Here is a 17,587-nt window from a genome sequence, read left to right as displayed (position 1 = left end):
CTCCTTAAGCTTATCTATAGTTATATATTAATACGTCGCGGTGAGTTATCGTATTAGTTTATTATAAGAGCTACGTCCTATTGCGTTAGTATATTTCTTATCTATCCACGACTTCTTTTATTGATAAGAGCTAGCTATATAACTAGGAAAGCTATACTCGAAGTATAGCTTCTTCTCTTATTACTCGCTTATAACTTTCTTAGATAGCTCGCTGCTATATAGCTTTCTTTAATAACTTAGCTTTCGGAATATCGTATTAAGTTCTATTTCTTAAGGGTAAAATAGTTTCTTATTATTACTCCTTCTTCCTTAGTATATATACGTTCCGGAGTAGTATTAGCCTTTCTTCTTAAGTGCCCTCTTATAGTTTTAGTTATTAATCTTAATAGCTATTTCGATAAGTTCTTATAAGTTAGTAGGCGCGTCTAATCTTACTATCTTATCTTTTACTTTATCTTTTAACCTTTTATAGTATTATACCCGAAAGGCGTTATTATTCTAGCTAGTCTAATTCGCGAATTACTAGAAGGTAGTAGTATACGTAGTTACTAACCTGACTTACTTTAGGTTCTAGATATTCCGTTCGGCGGTATAGTTCTAATTAATATCACTAAAGACGCGGTTAATCCTATACTTAAAACCCTCAAAGGTTATAAAGATCTTCTGGGATTCCTTAGTTATTACTATAGAGACTCTCTTATCCTTAGTCCGGTTCTAAATATAGTCTAAGAGGAAGGTCTTAATCTAGTTAAAAGTAGATCCCCGGAGAAAGGATAAAGCTTAAAGGACTTTATTAGTCTCTATAGTGAACTAGTAACTATTAAAGCTTATATAGAGCTTAACCTAAGTGAGGTATACTCTAAGCTTAGATCAGTCTCTATAGTAGAGATCCGGGGCAGCGATCTTAGGTATATTCTTTAAGTCGAAGACTTTAATAGGAGCTAAGTAGTTATTCGATGATCCTTTAACAGAGGATATATTATCTTCGTGAGTTAGTACTTCTAACGAGAAGGTACTTAAAGTGTAATAGTCCGGTATTTACTTACTATAAATATAGAAGGCTATAGTTAATCTCTAATAATCGAGAGGTAGGTGTATCACGTAGATAGAAGATAGTTACTAAGTATTAGAATACTATTTAAAGTTAAGTATAAAGCTCCTATCTAATAGCAGATATACTAGTCTTATATAGAACCTTTATTCTTCTTAGATCCCTTAAGATACTAGATCCTTAGATCCTTAGATCTATTCCCTTATAAAAGGATCTAGGGATCTAGGGATCTATCACGTGACCTATTATCTACTATAATCTAAGTAACTATTACTACTAAGCGTAAGTATATAGTAGTACTACTTACTATCCTATATTATTCCTAGTTAGTACTACCCTATTAATAGCACCGCTCCTTCGTTAGTACTAATGCCCCTATAGTACTACTGATAGTACTATTAGTATATAGGTGCTAACTGAACTGTAGCGCTAAGGGGTTCGTAACAGTACCTAATACTCCTAAGACTCTTTAGAGAATAATAATAATTATAAAATCTTTTATTACTAGGGATCTTACTTAGTTTTCAGATAATATAATTAAGGCTTTCTAGTTAATAATAAAAGAGATATTAGTTCAGCTATATAAAGCTTATTTAAACGCTACTAACTACGCTCTACTATAATAAAAGCTTCAGGAGTATATAAACCGGTAAAATACCTCTTATTATATATTAAAAGATAGTTAAGCCTTCAGCGGAGGTATAGTTAAAGACCTATAGCTTTAAATCTAAGTAAAGGCAGAGAAGGAATAATTCGAAAACCTCCGGAAAGCTAAAAGGCTACTCTCTTAAGCTATTAATAAGTATAAAAAGTCTCTCTAAGTAGCTGGAGTTATTATAAGGAAAGCTAATTAAGCTAGGAAACAAGAGGCTTTTAAATATTAAAAGCGTAGAAAAGAGCCTCTGCTAGAGCTTCTAATTATTAACTAAGAGCTAGATAAAGCTCTTATATTAGTTGAAGCTATATTTTATATTAAAGAGAAGTATCTAGGTCTATTATAAGCTATTTAAGAGAGTTAAAGGGACTATAATATTAATAATAATAAAGAGATAGAGTTCTACTTTAAACTTACTATAAAGCGTGCTAGTAAAGGCTTAAGTAGTTATAATACGGAATTTATACTTAGAATAGCTATAAATACTACTAAAGAGGACTATATAGATAATATTCGAGCTAAGAATAATTATATATCTTTTAATATTTAAGTGTTATTAATTCATTTGAATATTTATTATTTATAATAGATTTTTAGTAAGGGCTATACTAAAAATAAATCTCTGATATTAATCCGGTGCGTAACACCTTTACTTGCCCGTGACACTTGCTTACCCCGACTATACGCGAGCCCTGAGTAAAACAGGAGGTGGGCCGGCTAGTACCTATCGATTGTGACCTCTCACGAGACCCAGGGTCACGATCTTGGAAGTGAGACAGTGTGAGGCAGAAGGTCAGCCTTATCGAGGACGACTCCGACTGTGACTTTCTTCTTTGGACTGCTTGGTGTTTAAGAAGGCTTCGATGCGACGGTATTTCTTGACATTTGAAATACGACATTCCAGCGCTAATATATTAGCATTCTGTTGGCTATATGCCGGTCATGGTTGACCACGTCGTCGAGGAATGTCTGTAACAAATAATAAATAGAAACAGTTCATCCCTCCGCATCCTTATCATGGTGATTGGGTTCGCTTTGTAGTCTATGCGCCGACAGTCTTCGAATGCCATCTGGCTGGCCAGGCTAAATATGCCAATTCATGCGTCCCCCATCTCGAAACAGAACAAATCTCTCTTAATTTGGAATTGCATGTTCTTACTGGCATCAAGCTAGTACAGTAGTGTTAAAGCTCATGGTAATTACATAAGATACTTCTTCAACTGGGATAGGCATATCAACGGGTACACTGATTGCGGAGAGTGTGGGTTGAGATTGTTGATCTGGAAGCGAAGCTGACGTTACTGGGCCGGCTAGAGCCGAGCGTCTTGATTCGTTCTCTCGACCATACAGTACATACAGCACCAATAATGCCCTTCCTTATCTTTCGAGTTGCCTAGCAGCAGCGCTCTGAACACCCGCAGCCACAGCATTCGCAGCTCGCTGATTCTCCTCCACGCATACCAACCTCGTCGCCCATAGCTGGGACTGGCTTCTAGAAAAGAATCAATGTTAGATCTGCCCTTCCCGGAGCTTCATCTATCTACAGGATTGACTATCTTACTGGCTGTTGGGTCTCAATGTTGCCAGTGCTAGCAGACATCGGCTCAGGAGCCTTGATTTGTTGTTGGACAATCTGGTCGGCAGGCATGATGACTCGTCGATTGTTAGTCCAAACGGCTCTCACTTCGAATGGATATCCCTACTGGTAGTGTGTGAATATTGTTTGTATCTCAGCGTCTGATATGGGAGGAAAACAGTAAGTCTTGGGGAAGAGAGAGCACTGCGATGTTTTATGCTCTTCAGCAGGCGGGGATGAGCCCCGTCTCGACCTCCTGTGTCAGGCTAATTCAGCTCAGCTGAGCAGCTTATGCTATTCTTGTTGTTGGCCACAGCAAATCATTGCAGCCACCGATTTGTATGCAGTTAGCACTTGTCACACCGCCCAATCAGAGAGACCTCTCCGGCTCGTGGCATGGTTCCTAGGTAGTGTCCTGTCACATACAAGCTTTACCTGCCGCATACAAGCCTTGTCTGCCGTTCATTGATGGAAATTCTAAACGGCGCCACTTGGTCACATACCAGCATTTCTACTCATTGAAACATATCGTATCACAGTTCATGGATGTATGGAATGCACAAACAGCTGAATAGCTTCGTGTTGAGTTCGCTGATACCATGGCTTGCACGCAGAAGCACCACATCTGTTGCATCGGGGTCCCAACGCTACTCATCAATATCAGAGCCATATCCAGCTGGCTCGTGGAGAAGCTCAAAACACCAAATTCTCTCCAACTTCAATTCGATACTTGACTTTCTGGCAGAGTTGAGAAGCTTGCAGACAAGCAGAGGCTTTCCGACTCGCGTCCCAAGAACCTGTCTGTTTAACAGAACAGCGATCTGTATATTACGACTTTCAGAAAAAGAAGTCTTGGGTAGAGTTGCACAGCGGTGTCATATACCAATTCAGCTTCGAAGACATAGGTACCTCAAAAGACCAGATATCGCCGGTGACAGACACGTGACTGTACCTCAAAAGCTACCTTGTCACACATGAGTGCACGCACTGCTTTGGTCAGCCGGCTATGTTACGAGCATCAAGTAGCCAGTCTCTGGCAACAGAGGAAGCTTTAATTCCTGAAGGACCTGGTCGGTGGAATTTTGGGATATCATTGCACGTGATTAGGACTTCAACCTCTCACGCATTCGTGCTTCAGTATCGGGCGTTCCCCCAAGGTAAGTGATACAATGGGAAACTAATCTCGGGACTTACCCTCCGTATGTCTTGCAGTAGTGGCTAATGAGTACATGGGTGTGAGTCTATCCGCTCATTCGAAGGAGGCGGAATGGTCTCCTTTCCTGACACCACTCTTAACTCGCTCACTCATGCTTTTGTTTCTGGCAGACTGGCTAATAATTTAAGCTTCTTATCTTCAATGGGCGGCGTTGAGAATTTGGAAGATGCAAAAGAGTGAGAACATATTTGGCAAGATATCCAAGGCTTCACCACTGCTTTGAATACTCTTGAGCAAGTTGATTTGCTCATCTATGACAGATTGATTTCTATTGTACTTCAATTGACATACTTGACTCATATTTTATCTTTCACGTGCCCTTCTTGACGATGAATGCTGGAGACAACGTCATACCAATGCAAGTTTGGTCCACAATTTTGTGTTTTGTTTCATTTGATTCCACGATCCCATGCATTGCCCAGTATCATTGGCGCTAATTGCAACTCGCTTTATTGAGATCCATAACAACACAGCGCCTTCTAAGTAAGCTTTGAGAATGTTCTTTTGTCTTTACATCATAAAGACTCAGACACTTCCCAAATCTCATGGGCTATTTCAAGCGGCACCCCAGAACCCTTACATTCCTCAAGTCAAGCTCCACACTGCCATGACTCTCGATAGGTCTCACGTTCCAAGGCTACCAGCATTCACATTTTGCCTCCGATATGCTCAGCTTCTCGTTGCCATCGCTGTGTTAGGTCTGTCCGCTTATGTCGTCACTTACTTCGCCTATTCCGGTGCATCCCTGTCATTGTTCACGGCAAGTACTTCCCATCATCCTCAGAAGGCCACATCTGACTTATGTCAGGCAATTGCCACAATCACTATTGCCGTCTACTACATCGCCAGTGTTACCTTCCGTCCAGTGTTCTTCAACTACTGGGCAGTCATTGGTCTCGATATCTTCGGCTTGATTTTCTGGCTCACCTCCTTTGCCCTTCTCGCGTCGGAAGCAGCAGCATGGACAGTCATCACGCACTTCGGCGACAATCGTGCGTACTCGACCACCGCATACTGCTGTAGGAAACGCGCTCTGGTCCAAAAGCGCTCAACTGACCATCACACCTATCGCAATGCCATGGCGGCTGGTGCTGGGCTTGGCGGGTTGGAGTTGTAAGGTTTCCCAAGCATTCGCAGAAAGAAGGAACTAATATTGAATAGTTTCATTTTCTCGACCACTCTTGGCTTTACTGCCTTTGCTGTCTCAGAGCATCGGCGGAGGGGCGGACACTGTATACCTACCCCTGAGGTAGACCTTTTGGCGGCTGAGCAGAGAGACCAAGAAACCCTTGCACCACCACAGCATCAGACTCAACCTGTATCCTTACAAAGCCAAGTTCGGTTCTCGAATGATCGGATAGGTACCAATTCTTATGTTTAGATCATCGCTGCTCTCAAGACATCTTTAGTGCGGCTACTGCTGCTTGTAATGTTCCTTTCGAGATTAGAGCGAGCCAGAGTAAAGCATGCAATTTGAGAGGATTGGGTCAATCTACGGAAAATTCATGATTGGCATCCTTTTACTATAAAATCTCTCATATTACTGTGTCTACCTTCAACATCACCATAGATCTGCCCAGGAAGATGCGGAGGTCGGAACTATCGTGAAGTTGCGAGAGGCAGACCCGACCTGTTCTAGAAATTAGGGTCTCGAAGCTTCTCAATGACTTTGCATGTATTCAATCATCATCAAGTTAAACTCTATTCCATTTTACCTTCGTCAACAGGTACATGCACTACAAACTTGTTTAATCGTCATGTCACTGCGTGTTCGGATGCCGAACTAATCTCCGCGGCAGTGTAGGTACCTTTGTTCCACAGGTCCCAACATGACAGCCGAGCAACGATCGAGTCTAGGACATTTTTGAAGCTTGTCTTCAAATTACTACTGTAATGCTTATAAGTACCCAGACCTGGATCTGGTATGAACTGCTGAGAAAAAGAGTTGAATATTATGTGTAATAAGTGATAAGTCAATCAATAGGTATGACACTCTTCTCCACGGCCAATACTTCGAGGTGGTGCATCCAGTACGAAGCCAAAAACCGATCCAGCGCATCCGCAAACGGAATGTTACAGACAGGAAACAAGAAGTACTGAAGACAAGCGATCTGCTCAAAATGATGTCTAAATATGTTGATTTGACTTGTGACTGGATATCTTAATCCTGTTGCCCGGCAATTTTAGTCCAATTATGAATGCCTGGCCCACGGTGACAGATATTCCCAACCCTGTGAATGTATGGCTGTCTCAAGAGTCTTAAAACTTGGTTCTAAAATAGTACTCATCGATATGAACACCTAGCCCGATATGCGGTGCCAATGAGGGCTTAAGACTTCTTTGCTGGACGGAAACTTGGCTTTCTTCACTTTGTTGTTGCCAGCTCGCTTAAGACAAGTCACCGGGGCAATACAAGGGTCTTTCCCGATTTCATTCTCAATCAGTTCAGGCATTCTTGTATAGTTCTGATTCATGGTTCGCTATAATTGAGTAAAATCTACTTTAGATCTCCCCAGCGACTTATCTGTTCATAGTCTAACCAACGGCGGGTTGGGACCACTGGGCCTGGCCAGCGGGAATTACACAATCCCATATTCCTATAGGCTTGTGATCGTCCGGGTTTGATGCGGGCCTTAGGCCGAACTCCACAAGATATTATAAATGATGCAAACTCCAAGCCCCCTGCAAGAATTTCTGCTGCTGCTCCACCTCCCCATTTTGGTCTCTTTTACCCCCTGAGACACCACAGTCCGCTTCAATGGGGATGATGCAACAGCCACAAGTACTCGGGCAAGAACAATCAGTTGGACAGAAAGGAGGAAGAGGACGAGGGCGTTGGCCGTGGAGGAGGTCGGCATTTTGAACCTTGAGTTCGGTCTACCGAAGGTCTTCCGGCAGTCCATTGTGCACAAAGCTAACATATTAATCTAATAAATGAACTCAAGATCATATATTCAGAGATTAAGACATCCAAAGCATAGAGTGTTGTGGAATTTGGTGAATTCGCCCCCAAAGTGTCTGACGAGTCGAGCTAGTGAATATTGTTGACTTCGCTTAAGTATCAGCAGTAGGCTATCGCTTAATTTCAGATCCTTGCTCCAAGTTCCCATAAATGCCACTCACTGCTCGTCTTCAGACTCCATACACATTGCAAGAAGCTATTCACAGAACACAGGACGTGTGTCTCCACTATTGCTGTATGTTGTACACTCAGTTTCCTGGGCTGGCTCGTCCAATTGTAAAACGATGAATCGTAGATGTAGATGATCCAATGTGATGGACACCGCGATGATGTTTCCTAATTGTGAGAGGCCACGAGACTGTGTATTTACTGCCAAGATCTTACCTGTTGTTCATTCCTGAACTTATTTCCAAGACAGTTAGATATGTAACTTGGAGATTCTCTAGACATATTCAGATATGTTGAGATATTAAATCTGAACCTGTCTCGATGCTCATCTCCAAATGTCCGCAATCATAGAGTAAGAGTTTGTCAAGCTCTAAATCTCTGGTATGTTTTACCTCCCGAATTGGCATTGGCTTGAGTCATCCTCCCTCCCGGCCACGTGAAGGTTTTATGAAGCTGCACCATTGTACCAGAAGTCGTTCTTCCGGAGTGGAAGTAAATAGAGACGTTTGAGCTCTGTAGGTGCTATTACAACCTGCACGTTGCGAGCAGCTAAAAGTTGTCATTTGGCGCAGTGCAATGATCGACGGGGGTTGGAGCGTTGAGACGTTTATAAGAACTTCTCTTGTTTGAATATGCACCACGGGTGCGAGATTAAGAGAAAGGTCTCAAAGCATACCAGGTTTGCGAAGAGTGTGCCGATGATGGGAATCTGAGGGACGAACTTTACGCGAGAGATAGGAATCTTTTCGTGATATGAGTGCGTATGCTTGATACGGTCACTTCCAATTGGGAGTACATATTTCATGACGACAAGTCTTTGCGACCCAGTTCTTCGCTGTCAAAATTGAATATTTTCCATGAACTATGACACCTTAGTTTTCTATTGAGTTGGGAACTATACCAGGCTGCCTTAGACGTTTCAAAACCGAAATGAGGTATCGGCAATTCGCCTAGAAGGATCCAGACCTTCTTCATTATTACTTCTAATACGTGTGATTTCTCTCCTTGTCCTCTTCAAGTTAAAACTTCCAATTTCCGGTGCGTTAGTTGTTCAACCTGTTAGGAATACTGTATGTATATTCTTGGATATCATTAACTTTTCGGTAGTTGTCTCTGCTGATGGTCTGTCTCCCACGAGATTCACTCGCATCTAGAAACCAATGCAGTCGATTCTGTGAGAACCATCGACCTCCTCCCCATTCATACTTCATTTGACATATAAAAACCCTTACACTCATATTACCAGCACACCAAAGAGCTCTCACTGCAGCTGTGCGACCGGTGTCATGGTGCGGCTTGTCCCACGATATCCCTTCCATACCAGTCCCTCTCATCCAAGAATGCTCATGCAAAGATATTTACTCCTCAGAACGCCGGGGGTCATGTCTATGGGTCCTAGAATCTGAGGTGAGGAAGAGGGAGTGGTGACTTTTGAAATCTCTCGATCTAGCTCTGCTGTCGAAGTAAAAATTGCTGTCACTCTCCATGGCTACTATCATTTGGCCCTAGCAGGACATTTGGAATCAAGATAAAATGAGATTGAGTATCAGTGCTGATGAGATAGGGAGGAAGTGACAGAAGAGAGGACGAAAAGGAATAAGACTTCGGATAGTGAAAGCTGAGATGGCGCATGTTTGTTTCTGTCAAATGTTTTGACTTCATGACAACAGGTTGACACACGCCAGGTGCTATTGTTTGGGGTAGAAGCTGGCGTGAACAGTATCTGTTTCTATACTTAAGGCTGATGGTCTGTTTCGTTGCGAGGAGAGGCTGACTGCACTTGATTTTCGCTGTTGTTGTATGCAAGTGAGATGTGTAGGTCTCTGAGCCTGCCTGCCACTTGGCTGGATTCTAGAGATGGAAAATCTATGCCAGTGCTACTAGCGATGTAGATGCGCAAAGAACATATGGGTTCTGGATGTGGAGAATGTGTGATATTATATTTGTGTTGATAGGCAGGGCAAACGTACCACCCAAAAAGAAATCTAAAAGAACAGCCAAGAAAATCCTCAGATTAGAATATCTGCCATCCGAACCGTTCCAAACGCCATGTATGCAGTCAGTCGTTCATCCATCATCCGCTCACCCTATGTCTATTATATACAATCTCCAACCCAGTTGAATCCGCTTGCACACCCAACGACATTACGCAAGCCCGCCTTCCTCAATTCCTGATAAGGAAACCTGAAATTTAGATATTCTTCTTGACAGTCTCAGGAGCACCATAGGATCTGTCATCCTCGCCTTCAACAGCCTTGACCATCGCCTCCATTTCCTTACATTGCCTCTCCCACTCCTTTTGGCCCATCTTGCTTTCCCTACGGAATAGCTCCTCGTTAGGCTTGCGGTAGCTACCTCCCAGACGATCCCATAGTGTGGTGTATTGTCCGTAGTTGTAGTTGAAGTACAAGTGGTGCATAGTGTGGCACGCGGCACCGTTGAGAATGGGGCTGTTTGCGACGTACTCGCCGTCGTGGATGAAGACGGTCCAAACCTGGACGAAGAAGAAGAGTGCAAGGTAAGCGATCTTCTGAAGCGGGAAGATGAACGGGAAGACGTGGTAGGGGAGAGATTGCGCCCAGCCGTCGACGGGGTGGAATGCGATCGCTGCGTATGGGGTGGGCATAATCCATTTGTGGTGGGGCTTGTGAAGCGTCTTGTAGACGAGTGGGTGGTGCAAGCCGCGGTGTATGAAGTAGACGAACATATCGGTGAAGAGGATGAAGAAGGGGAACTGTAGGAGGTTGTAATATTTGAAAGGCTCGCTGTCCAAGCTATCGTAGAGTTTCGAGTAGCCTCGTACTTCGGCAAGGAAGAAGGGCATGGTGAGGAGGGACATGACGGGCATGGCGTCGCAGGCTTGTCTGATTTCCTGGCGGATCTGGTTCTTGAGGAACTTTGGGTGTTTGAAGGTGGTCTTGTCGAAGACGAAGATGTATGAGAGGGATGAGACTATGAAGTAGAGAGCGCCACCAGCGAACCTAGGAAGTTAGCGGCAGTACTGGCAGATCGATTGGGAGACATACCACATAATGAGGAACAGAGAGAAAGCTTGTCGGTAGATGTTGTCCCTGTTCAACTCGCTCATGTATGCCGCGTCGCGGGGCGTAAAAGAGACGAAGGAAGTGGCGGGCTTGTATTGCCATGGCGAGGCTGCTTTCAAGCTGGCGATAGTAGAATTCGAAGCTCCGTCAAAGCTGTAGGGCGGAGGCGACGCAGGAAAGACTTTGGCAAAGACATGGTCGAAGAAGAAGGTATCGCAGAATTCGAGAGCGATATCCATGGTGGCGACTGTTGATGCGAGAGGGAAAGGGGGAGTTGGGTAATTAATGAGTGACGTGCAGCTCGGGGTAGGATAGAAACTCCAAGTAAATGGGTTTACAGCGACTTCTCGTCTTCGAGGTCGCGGTAGGTGGTGCAAAAGTAGGTGGCGGTGGTGGTGAGAATGTTGGAGGGAGAGAGGTCAGGATGTGTTCTCTTTGTACAACCGCTGAGGTGCAACTGGGCTGTGATTAATTTTGTCGATATCCGTACCTGACTGCCTGAGTAGGTACCTAAGGTAAACTTGCTGGGTTGAAACTGGCGAATGAGAAGGGCGGAATCGGAGATTTCGGCGGTGAATGTGGGGCAAGTACGGAAGCCGTGGGTGACTTTGCTGACTTTGGTGACAGGTGATCCGGTTACTTCATGTCCCGGGCGATGGAAATCAGACGAGGAGCTTTTATCAGGAGCTTTTTGGGGAGCACGGGTCGATCGAGCACGCGGGAGTAGTGCTTATCAGATCCAAATCGTGTGGTATTTGGCAGAATCTGCCCAGTCTGCGGCCGTGACTGATTTGCCTCTAGATTTATATTTACCTAATGAGCTGTTTGGTCCTGTTTGGCTGCCTTCCAAAGCTCGGTGAGTTTAGCTTTCAGTCCCTCAGCCTCACTGTGATTGATGGACGAGGCTGTGGAATCTCAAGAATTGAAAAGACTTTGAAACTTTCTTCGATGGTCAGATCTGCCCCTTGAGACAAAGGATGGGCAATGAGATGCGAGTAACTATAGACACTGATGGAATGCAACAGGTCAAGCACCGAAGAGAGGAGGAATCAAGCTCGAAATGGGCATGGCAATGATGTTATCTCGAGTCATGTCACACAAAAAGGTGTCAAGTTCGGTCCAGGTCCAGGTCGAGGTCAATCACATAACCTTCACGCTTATGTATGACAAGTCCGTTCAAGGATGTCGCTGAGATCCTGGTGGTCAGAAGGTTTGCGCTTGGGTGCGAACCATACTGTAGGAAGAGATGAGGAGCCTCGACCGAATCCGGGGTTGAAGCCATGTGATTGGGATCCAACCGTACTTCCAATCTAGAGGGACTTCTCATTCAGTAGTGGGAGGTGAAATGAGTGTCCATAATCTACGTTTGTGTAAAGATGATTCCTCTTTTCTCTACAAGATACCCCTTCAAGCACTGCAAAACCATCATATCTATCCTACCTTCCTAGGGTACTTACCTACCTTGGTAGGTACCAAGCCAAGGCAGATGCTGCGGCCGCAGAAATCACGTGGGAATGGTTCAGATGCAAGTAACCACAATGTCTCAGGTATCTCCTGCACTGTTGGACAAGAACGGCAGATGTGAAAAGTGACCGCATCATACTCCTCGTCAATAATACTGTAATCAGAACAGAAACATCAACCCAATATCTGATGGATTTAGATCACATCAAACCCCACGCCGATCAAATTGGTGGTAGCTCCTCTCTTACTTGCTAGCCCTCGCTTGATGAAAGAAGGAAACAAGCAAATGATAACTGCGCAAGGCCCCTGGTCTGGGACCGGCTGGGAGCAACAAGCTGGGCATATGCAGCGGCATTCATTGGGAATACAGGGTGTCAGATCTCTTCTGTAACATGCGCTTTTCCAACATACTGTGCCGTACCATAAAGACTCCTCGGTTCGACTAATTCTTTACAATTAATTGACTTGGGACTCACACGGACCTTAAAATGCGGCTCGGGCGGCTGTGAGGCGGACTGAGAAGAAGCAGAGGCCCCCGCCGATCGGTAAAAGTATCGTGGGTTTCTGACCCTTACGGAGTAAATTCCGGTGTTGACTCGTGATGTAGGGCGTAATTTGAACGAGCCTCGATATCAACGGAACGCCCAGTAGGCAGCTAGTCGGCATCATGTACGAGTAGTTCTCTCTCAGATCTACTGTAGCTCGTAAAGCAGTGACTTGACCCCCGAGCCCCCGAGCCCCTCGGCTGCCATACTTCGCCTCCTCGTCCACGGCATGGCATGGCAAGCCCATTATTATTGTTGCATCTCCATCGGACGCTAGAAGCTGGTGAGAAATGCGGTGGTCAGGACTCGGAACGGAAGCAGAACCCAAGCCAGACCCAAAGAGGCTTGAACCATCCCGCCAGTGGAACCCTTTTGGAGGGGCGGGGAGCTAACCTCACCCTTACCACTTTGATAGAGTTCTTCCTGGGTGCTGCCGAGCGGCTATCTTGCCTCACTTGCTCGACTTGTCACGACTTGTTAGCCGGGGGCCTTGATCTTTTCGGTGTGGCTTTAGCTAGCCTGTTTAGCGGCACTGGGCTGCATCCACATGCACATCCACACCTCATGCAGGCTGCAGATGCACGACAGGGGGCAGAGGACAGGGGAAGATCCATGTTTGTGCGGCGTCCGGGCTGGGTTGTCTTTTGCGGGTAGTGGAGGTTAGGTGAGTTTGGCGTGCTCCACAGGCGAGGCGACTTATTCGAAGGGAAGGGAAGGGAAGCAAGCGTGCTGGCCCTGCCCTGCCTGCCCTGCCTGCCCTGCCCTTTTGTCGTTCTTCCCAGCTTTGATCTTCTGCTCCTCTTCTTACCACCTCTTCCATCCATCCATCCATCTATCCATCCATCCTGGAGAAACCCACCTCCTTGCGTTCCTCCTCAATCGACGCGACAACCATATCGCCGCCTCTGCCCGTCTCAATCCCCATTGAAGCTTCTCGAAGGCTCCTGTCAACAAGCTGTCCGTAGCTTGAGCAATTCCTGGGCGTGCATCTCCCCTCCAGGTCTTGCAAAGAACCGGACTGCAACGACCCAGCCTGCCCTCTTGGTGCGCATCTCGGACTCAACCTCACCTCGAAGCGCACTTCAGTCAACAATTACTACCATCAATCATTATCATCTTCAACAGCGTACGCGGTATTACCCTGCCAAGCGCATATTTTGGAGCTGGTCGCAAACCTTGTTTTGATCAAGAAATCAGGAGAATAGCCCATCGCTATTGACGACCATCATACAATGTCGATGTATGCTCCTCATCGCGGTCTGGGAGGACCAGCGCCGGGTGCACCTAGCGGCAATACTCGTCTGAACGAATTGCTGGATAGCATTCGTGGAGAGTTTGAGAGCCAAGCTCGTCAGGGACAGGATGTGGAACATGCAAGTAAGTAGCACCTGCCTCCGTACAACAGAGACACATCACAATCCCTCTGCGGACAATGACTACTCTTGCTAACTGATTGTTCACAGTGGCTGCCCAGATAAATGAGCTGCACACCATTAGAGAGAAGGTCTACGGAATGGAACAGGCGCACATCGCGCTGAAGGCAAAGTAAGACAAAATTGAGCTACATCGAGATCAATACTGACTATGGCAGGTATGATGAGGAAATTCAACGGCTTCACCGTGAACTCGAGGCCCGAGGAGGTAATCCGCGCGCTCTTGGAGGCCCTCCCCAGAACTCGGCTCCATCACAAGCACCTCCAGCCATTGGCCACGGTCCAAGCAACCTCTTTGGAGGTATAATGGCAGGTCAAGGAGGACAAGGGGCTCCAGGTCTTGCACCACCACAGCAAACTGAACAACACGGTCCCCCTCAGCACCAGATGCCTCAACCTCCACCAGGACCGCCAAGCATTCAAGGCCCTCCCCCGCCACCACAGCAGGCCCCCTTCCAAGGTGGGTATCCTGGAGTGGGCCCCAACGGTTACTCGCAGCCTCCTCAAGCTACAGCTTCACCTGGTCCAGGCAAAGGGAGACCGCTAAACCGTGGACCCGGAGGACCACCTACACCTCAATCGAATCAGCCAATGCCATATCCAGACCCAAGAGCTGCTCAATCGCCACAAGTTGGCCACCCAGTGCCAAATCAGCACAACCAGTTCCGAGTAGGAAACGCTTTGGCTGAATTGGATCTAGAGCGCCTTCCAGCTCACCAGAAGAAGGTTGAGCCAGATTGGTTTGCGATTTTCAATCCTGAGGTTCCTCGCGTATTGGATGTGGATCTTCTCCATACTCTTCAACACGAGAGTGTCGTATGCTGTGTTAGATTCAGTCACGACGGAAAGTACGTTGCAACTGGATGCAACCGTTCCGCTCAAATCTTCGACGTCGTGACTGGTCACAAGATCTGCATTCTCCAAGACGAGTCTGTAGACTCGGTTGGCGATCTTTACATCCGAAGTGTCTGCTTCAGTCCAGATGGAAGGTATCTTGCAACTGGTGCCGAAGACAAGTTGATCAGAGTAAGTCTATCGGCCCAAGTGTTTAGGATAAATTGCTAATTATCACAGGTCTGGGACATTGCTACCCGAACCATTAAAATCACCTTCGCCGGTCACGAGCAAGACATTTACTCTTTGGACTTTGCTCGTGACGGCCGAACCATTGCCTCCGGTAGTGGTGACCGAACCGTCCGTCTGTGGGATATTGAGGCCGGACAAAACGTCCTCACTCTCAGTATCGAGGATGGTGTCACAACTGTCGCGATCTCTCCCGACACCAAATATGTCGCAGCTGGATCGCTCGACAAGAGCGTTCGCGTTTGGGATGCTACCACCGGTTACCTTGTCGAGCGTCTCGAGGGACCAGATGGACACAAGGATTCCGTCTACTCTGTTGCTTTCGCACCAAACGGAAAGGATCTCGTTTCGGGCTCCTTGGATAAGACCATCAAGATGTGGGAGCTCGTCGCACCACGCGGTCAACACCCAAGCAACGCGCCCAAGGGAGGACGTTGCATTAAGACTTTCGAAGGTCACAAGGACTTTGTCCTCTCCGTCGCTCTTACTCCCGACGGAAACTGGGTTCTTTCGGGATCCAAGGACCGTGGGGTACAATTCTGGGACCCAAGAACCGGCAACACGCAGCTCATGTTACAAGGCCACAAGAACTCTGTTATCAGTGTGGCGCCAAGCCCAAGCGGTGGTAGCTTCGCTACCGGTTCCGGTGACATGAGGGCGAGAATCTGGAGCTATAAGCCATACAACCCATAATCGAAAGGAGAAGTAAAAGATGTGGAATTTTGATTGATCACCAATGGCAACATATGGACTCGATCATGGCGAACGGACCGGCGTACTTGGTGGCTGCAACTAATTGATATCGGCATCCCTCTATTGCGATATTGATGGGATGGATGGATGGCTGGGTGGGTAGGTTTTCTTATTATTTGCTTTTTGCCCGATGTATTTGAAGTCATGGGTACTGTCTGTCGTTTTCTTCAAGATAGTATGGATGGATGATGACGGATGGATGGATGTCCGGGCTAGGCTCAACGAGACCGGCGGTTTGGCTGTGAGGAATGGCGGGTTGATACACAGTAGTATAAAAGAATAAAAATAAGTTCCATAATTATGTCACACTACTCCGGCTCCTGCCATCAAGGCTCGTCAAATCGTCCAGCATTATTGAACCAAGTCGAATAGAAATACAATGCAAGAATCTCAAATGCCTTTGGCATTTTTAGTCAAATTTGCCTTAGAAGCATTATTGCACAGGGCAGGGTCGAGGTGAGGAATGGAATTGCAAGAGGATTGTGTGGGGGCTGGGTTTGTTGACATCAAGAGACAAGGATGGAAGTTTGGAAGCGAGGGAACGTGGAAGGTTTGGTTTAGTTTATTTTAGCGAGATGTTTGTTGTTGTCGTTTCACTAACTGCTGTCTTTTCAGTGAGTGTTGTAGATTCTCGAGAACTGTAATAAACGGCGCGCACGCGCGTTTTGCTTAGGAGAAAGTGTGCACGTAGATGATAGGATGGAGTGCTGGGAAAATCTAGAGTATATTAGTGGTGATTTGGTGGAGGGAGATGGTATGGCGCTGGAGACCCCTTAACACACTGTGGGATTTGTCTCATGGTTTTCTGGTCGTCGTTGAATCTTTGCGCAGAAAGGGTGGGATAGGTTTTATATTTGTCTTCGCGTGGGTCGGGGAATGGATTGTTGGAGGTGATTGAAGAGTGTTGATGGGATGTCGAGGTGTGAAGGAGTGGGTGAGAATGTTTGGTTGTATGGTTTTGTGCTGGTGAAGTGAGGAGGTCAAGATGAGGGTGAATGCATTTGATCACTGAAGTGATCTATGGCATTGCGAGACGACTGTATAAAATCAACTTAACCTCCTAACACAGTCCTTCCCGGTCTGATAAATCATATCGCTGAAAGCTCATCTGAGCCAGTTGCGGTTGCTATTGTCAGCTATTTCGGTTTCCTGTCATGCTAGGATGCTGAAGGTAAGAGACAGTCAAAATATCAGGTTGCTACGATGCTGATTGTTGTGTACAGGGATGAGAGACGACGCTGATCAGCCCCAAGCGGTACATGACTGTGTACGAGAAGAGCAAGGGATGGGCCAGAATTGTTAACACCGGGTCTTTTGCTGTCAGGCTGGTCATTGCTGTCAAATTCGAGCAATTCCCATCCTCGGCTGATATTGTTTTACTAGTCATCCACTACTTGTCAGTATTTGACAATGGGAAGCAAGTCTGGAGTTCAACAACCTTTCACGAATAGGTGCAAGTGTCATGTCTCAGTACAAAATCCTCTTGTTGACTGACGCGTCGCTTGAAAACGCTGTTCTCCATACGCATATTGCAATCCGGGACGATGTATCCGTTGCGGAGGTCAATGGGCGAGATGATGATTTTTATAGGATTGTGTATGCTAGCAAGGATCACGTCGACTCATAATCCAAAGCCA

General features: G+C 46.0%; 4 protein-coding genes across 4 annotated transcripts; 2 read left to right on the top strand and 2 right to left on the bottom strand.

Moving 5' to 3' along the window:
- Window positions 1-2,782: 2,782 nt before the first annotated feature.
- Window positions 2,783-3,460, bottom strand: ONS95_013082 (uncharacterized protein). The gene is made up of 3 exons (XM_058506714.1): window positions 3,410-3,460; window positions 3,268-3,359; window positions 2,783-3,198 (listed from the first exon to the last, which is right to left on the bottom strand). The coding sequence occupies exons 2-3, from the start codon at window positions 3,352-3,354 to the stop codon at window positions 3,100-3,102; spliced, it is 186 nt and encodes a 61-aa protein (XP_058357444.1). The 5' UTR covers window positions 3,355-3,359; window positions 3,410-3,460; the 3' UTR covers window positions 2,783-3,099.
- Window positions 3,461-4,994: 1,534 nt separating this feature from the next.
- Window positions 4,995-6,125, top strand: ONS95_013081 (uncharacterized protein; the record flags this gene model as incomplete). The annotated part of the gene is made up of 2 exons (XM_058506713.1): window positions 4,995-5,611; window positions 5,660-6,125. 2 exons carry the CDS (start codon window positions 4,995-4,997, stop codon window positions 5,877-5,879), a joined length of 837 nt encoding a protein of 278 aa, XP_058357443.1. The 3' UTR covers window positions 5,880-6,125.
- Window positions 6,126-9,819: 3,694 nt separating this feature from the next.
- Window positions 9,820-10,911, bottom strand: ERG3 (c-5 sterol desaturase; the record flags this gene model as incomplete). The annotated part of the gene is made up of 2 exons (XM_058506712.1): window positions 9,820-10,609; window positions 10,655-10,911. 2 exons carry the CDS (start codon window positions 10,909-10,911, stop codon window positions 9,820-9,822), a joined length of 1,047 nt encoding a protein of 348 aa, XP_058357442.1.
- Window positions 10,912-13,415: 2,504 nt separating this feature from the next.
- TUP1 (general transcription repressor) lies at window positions 13,416-16,243 on the top strand. The gene is made up of 3 exons (XM_058506711.1): window positions 13,416-14,058; window positions 14,145-15,140; window positions 15,189-16,243. Exons 2-3 carry the CDS (start codon window positions 14,421-14,423, stop codon window positions 15,888-15,890), a joined length of 1,422 nt encoding a protein of 473 aa, XP_058357441.1. The 5' UTR covers window positions 13,416-14,058; window positions 14,145-14,420; the 3' UTR covers window positions 15,891-16,243.
- The last annotated feature ends 1,344 nt before the right edge of the window (window positions 16,244-17,587 follow it).

The sequence above is a fragment of the Cadophora gregata genome (genome assembly GCF_030347475.1).
Source record: "Cadophora gregata isolate MNR1 chromosome Unknown scaffold_7, whole genome shotgun sequence".
In the NCBI taxonomy this organism is placed as follows: domain Eukaryota; kingdom Fungi; phylum Ascomycota; class Leotiomycetes; order Helotiales; family Ploettnerulaceae; genus Cadophora; species Cadophora gregata.
This window is presented reverse-complemented; position numbering and strand designations above follow the sequence as displayed.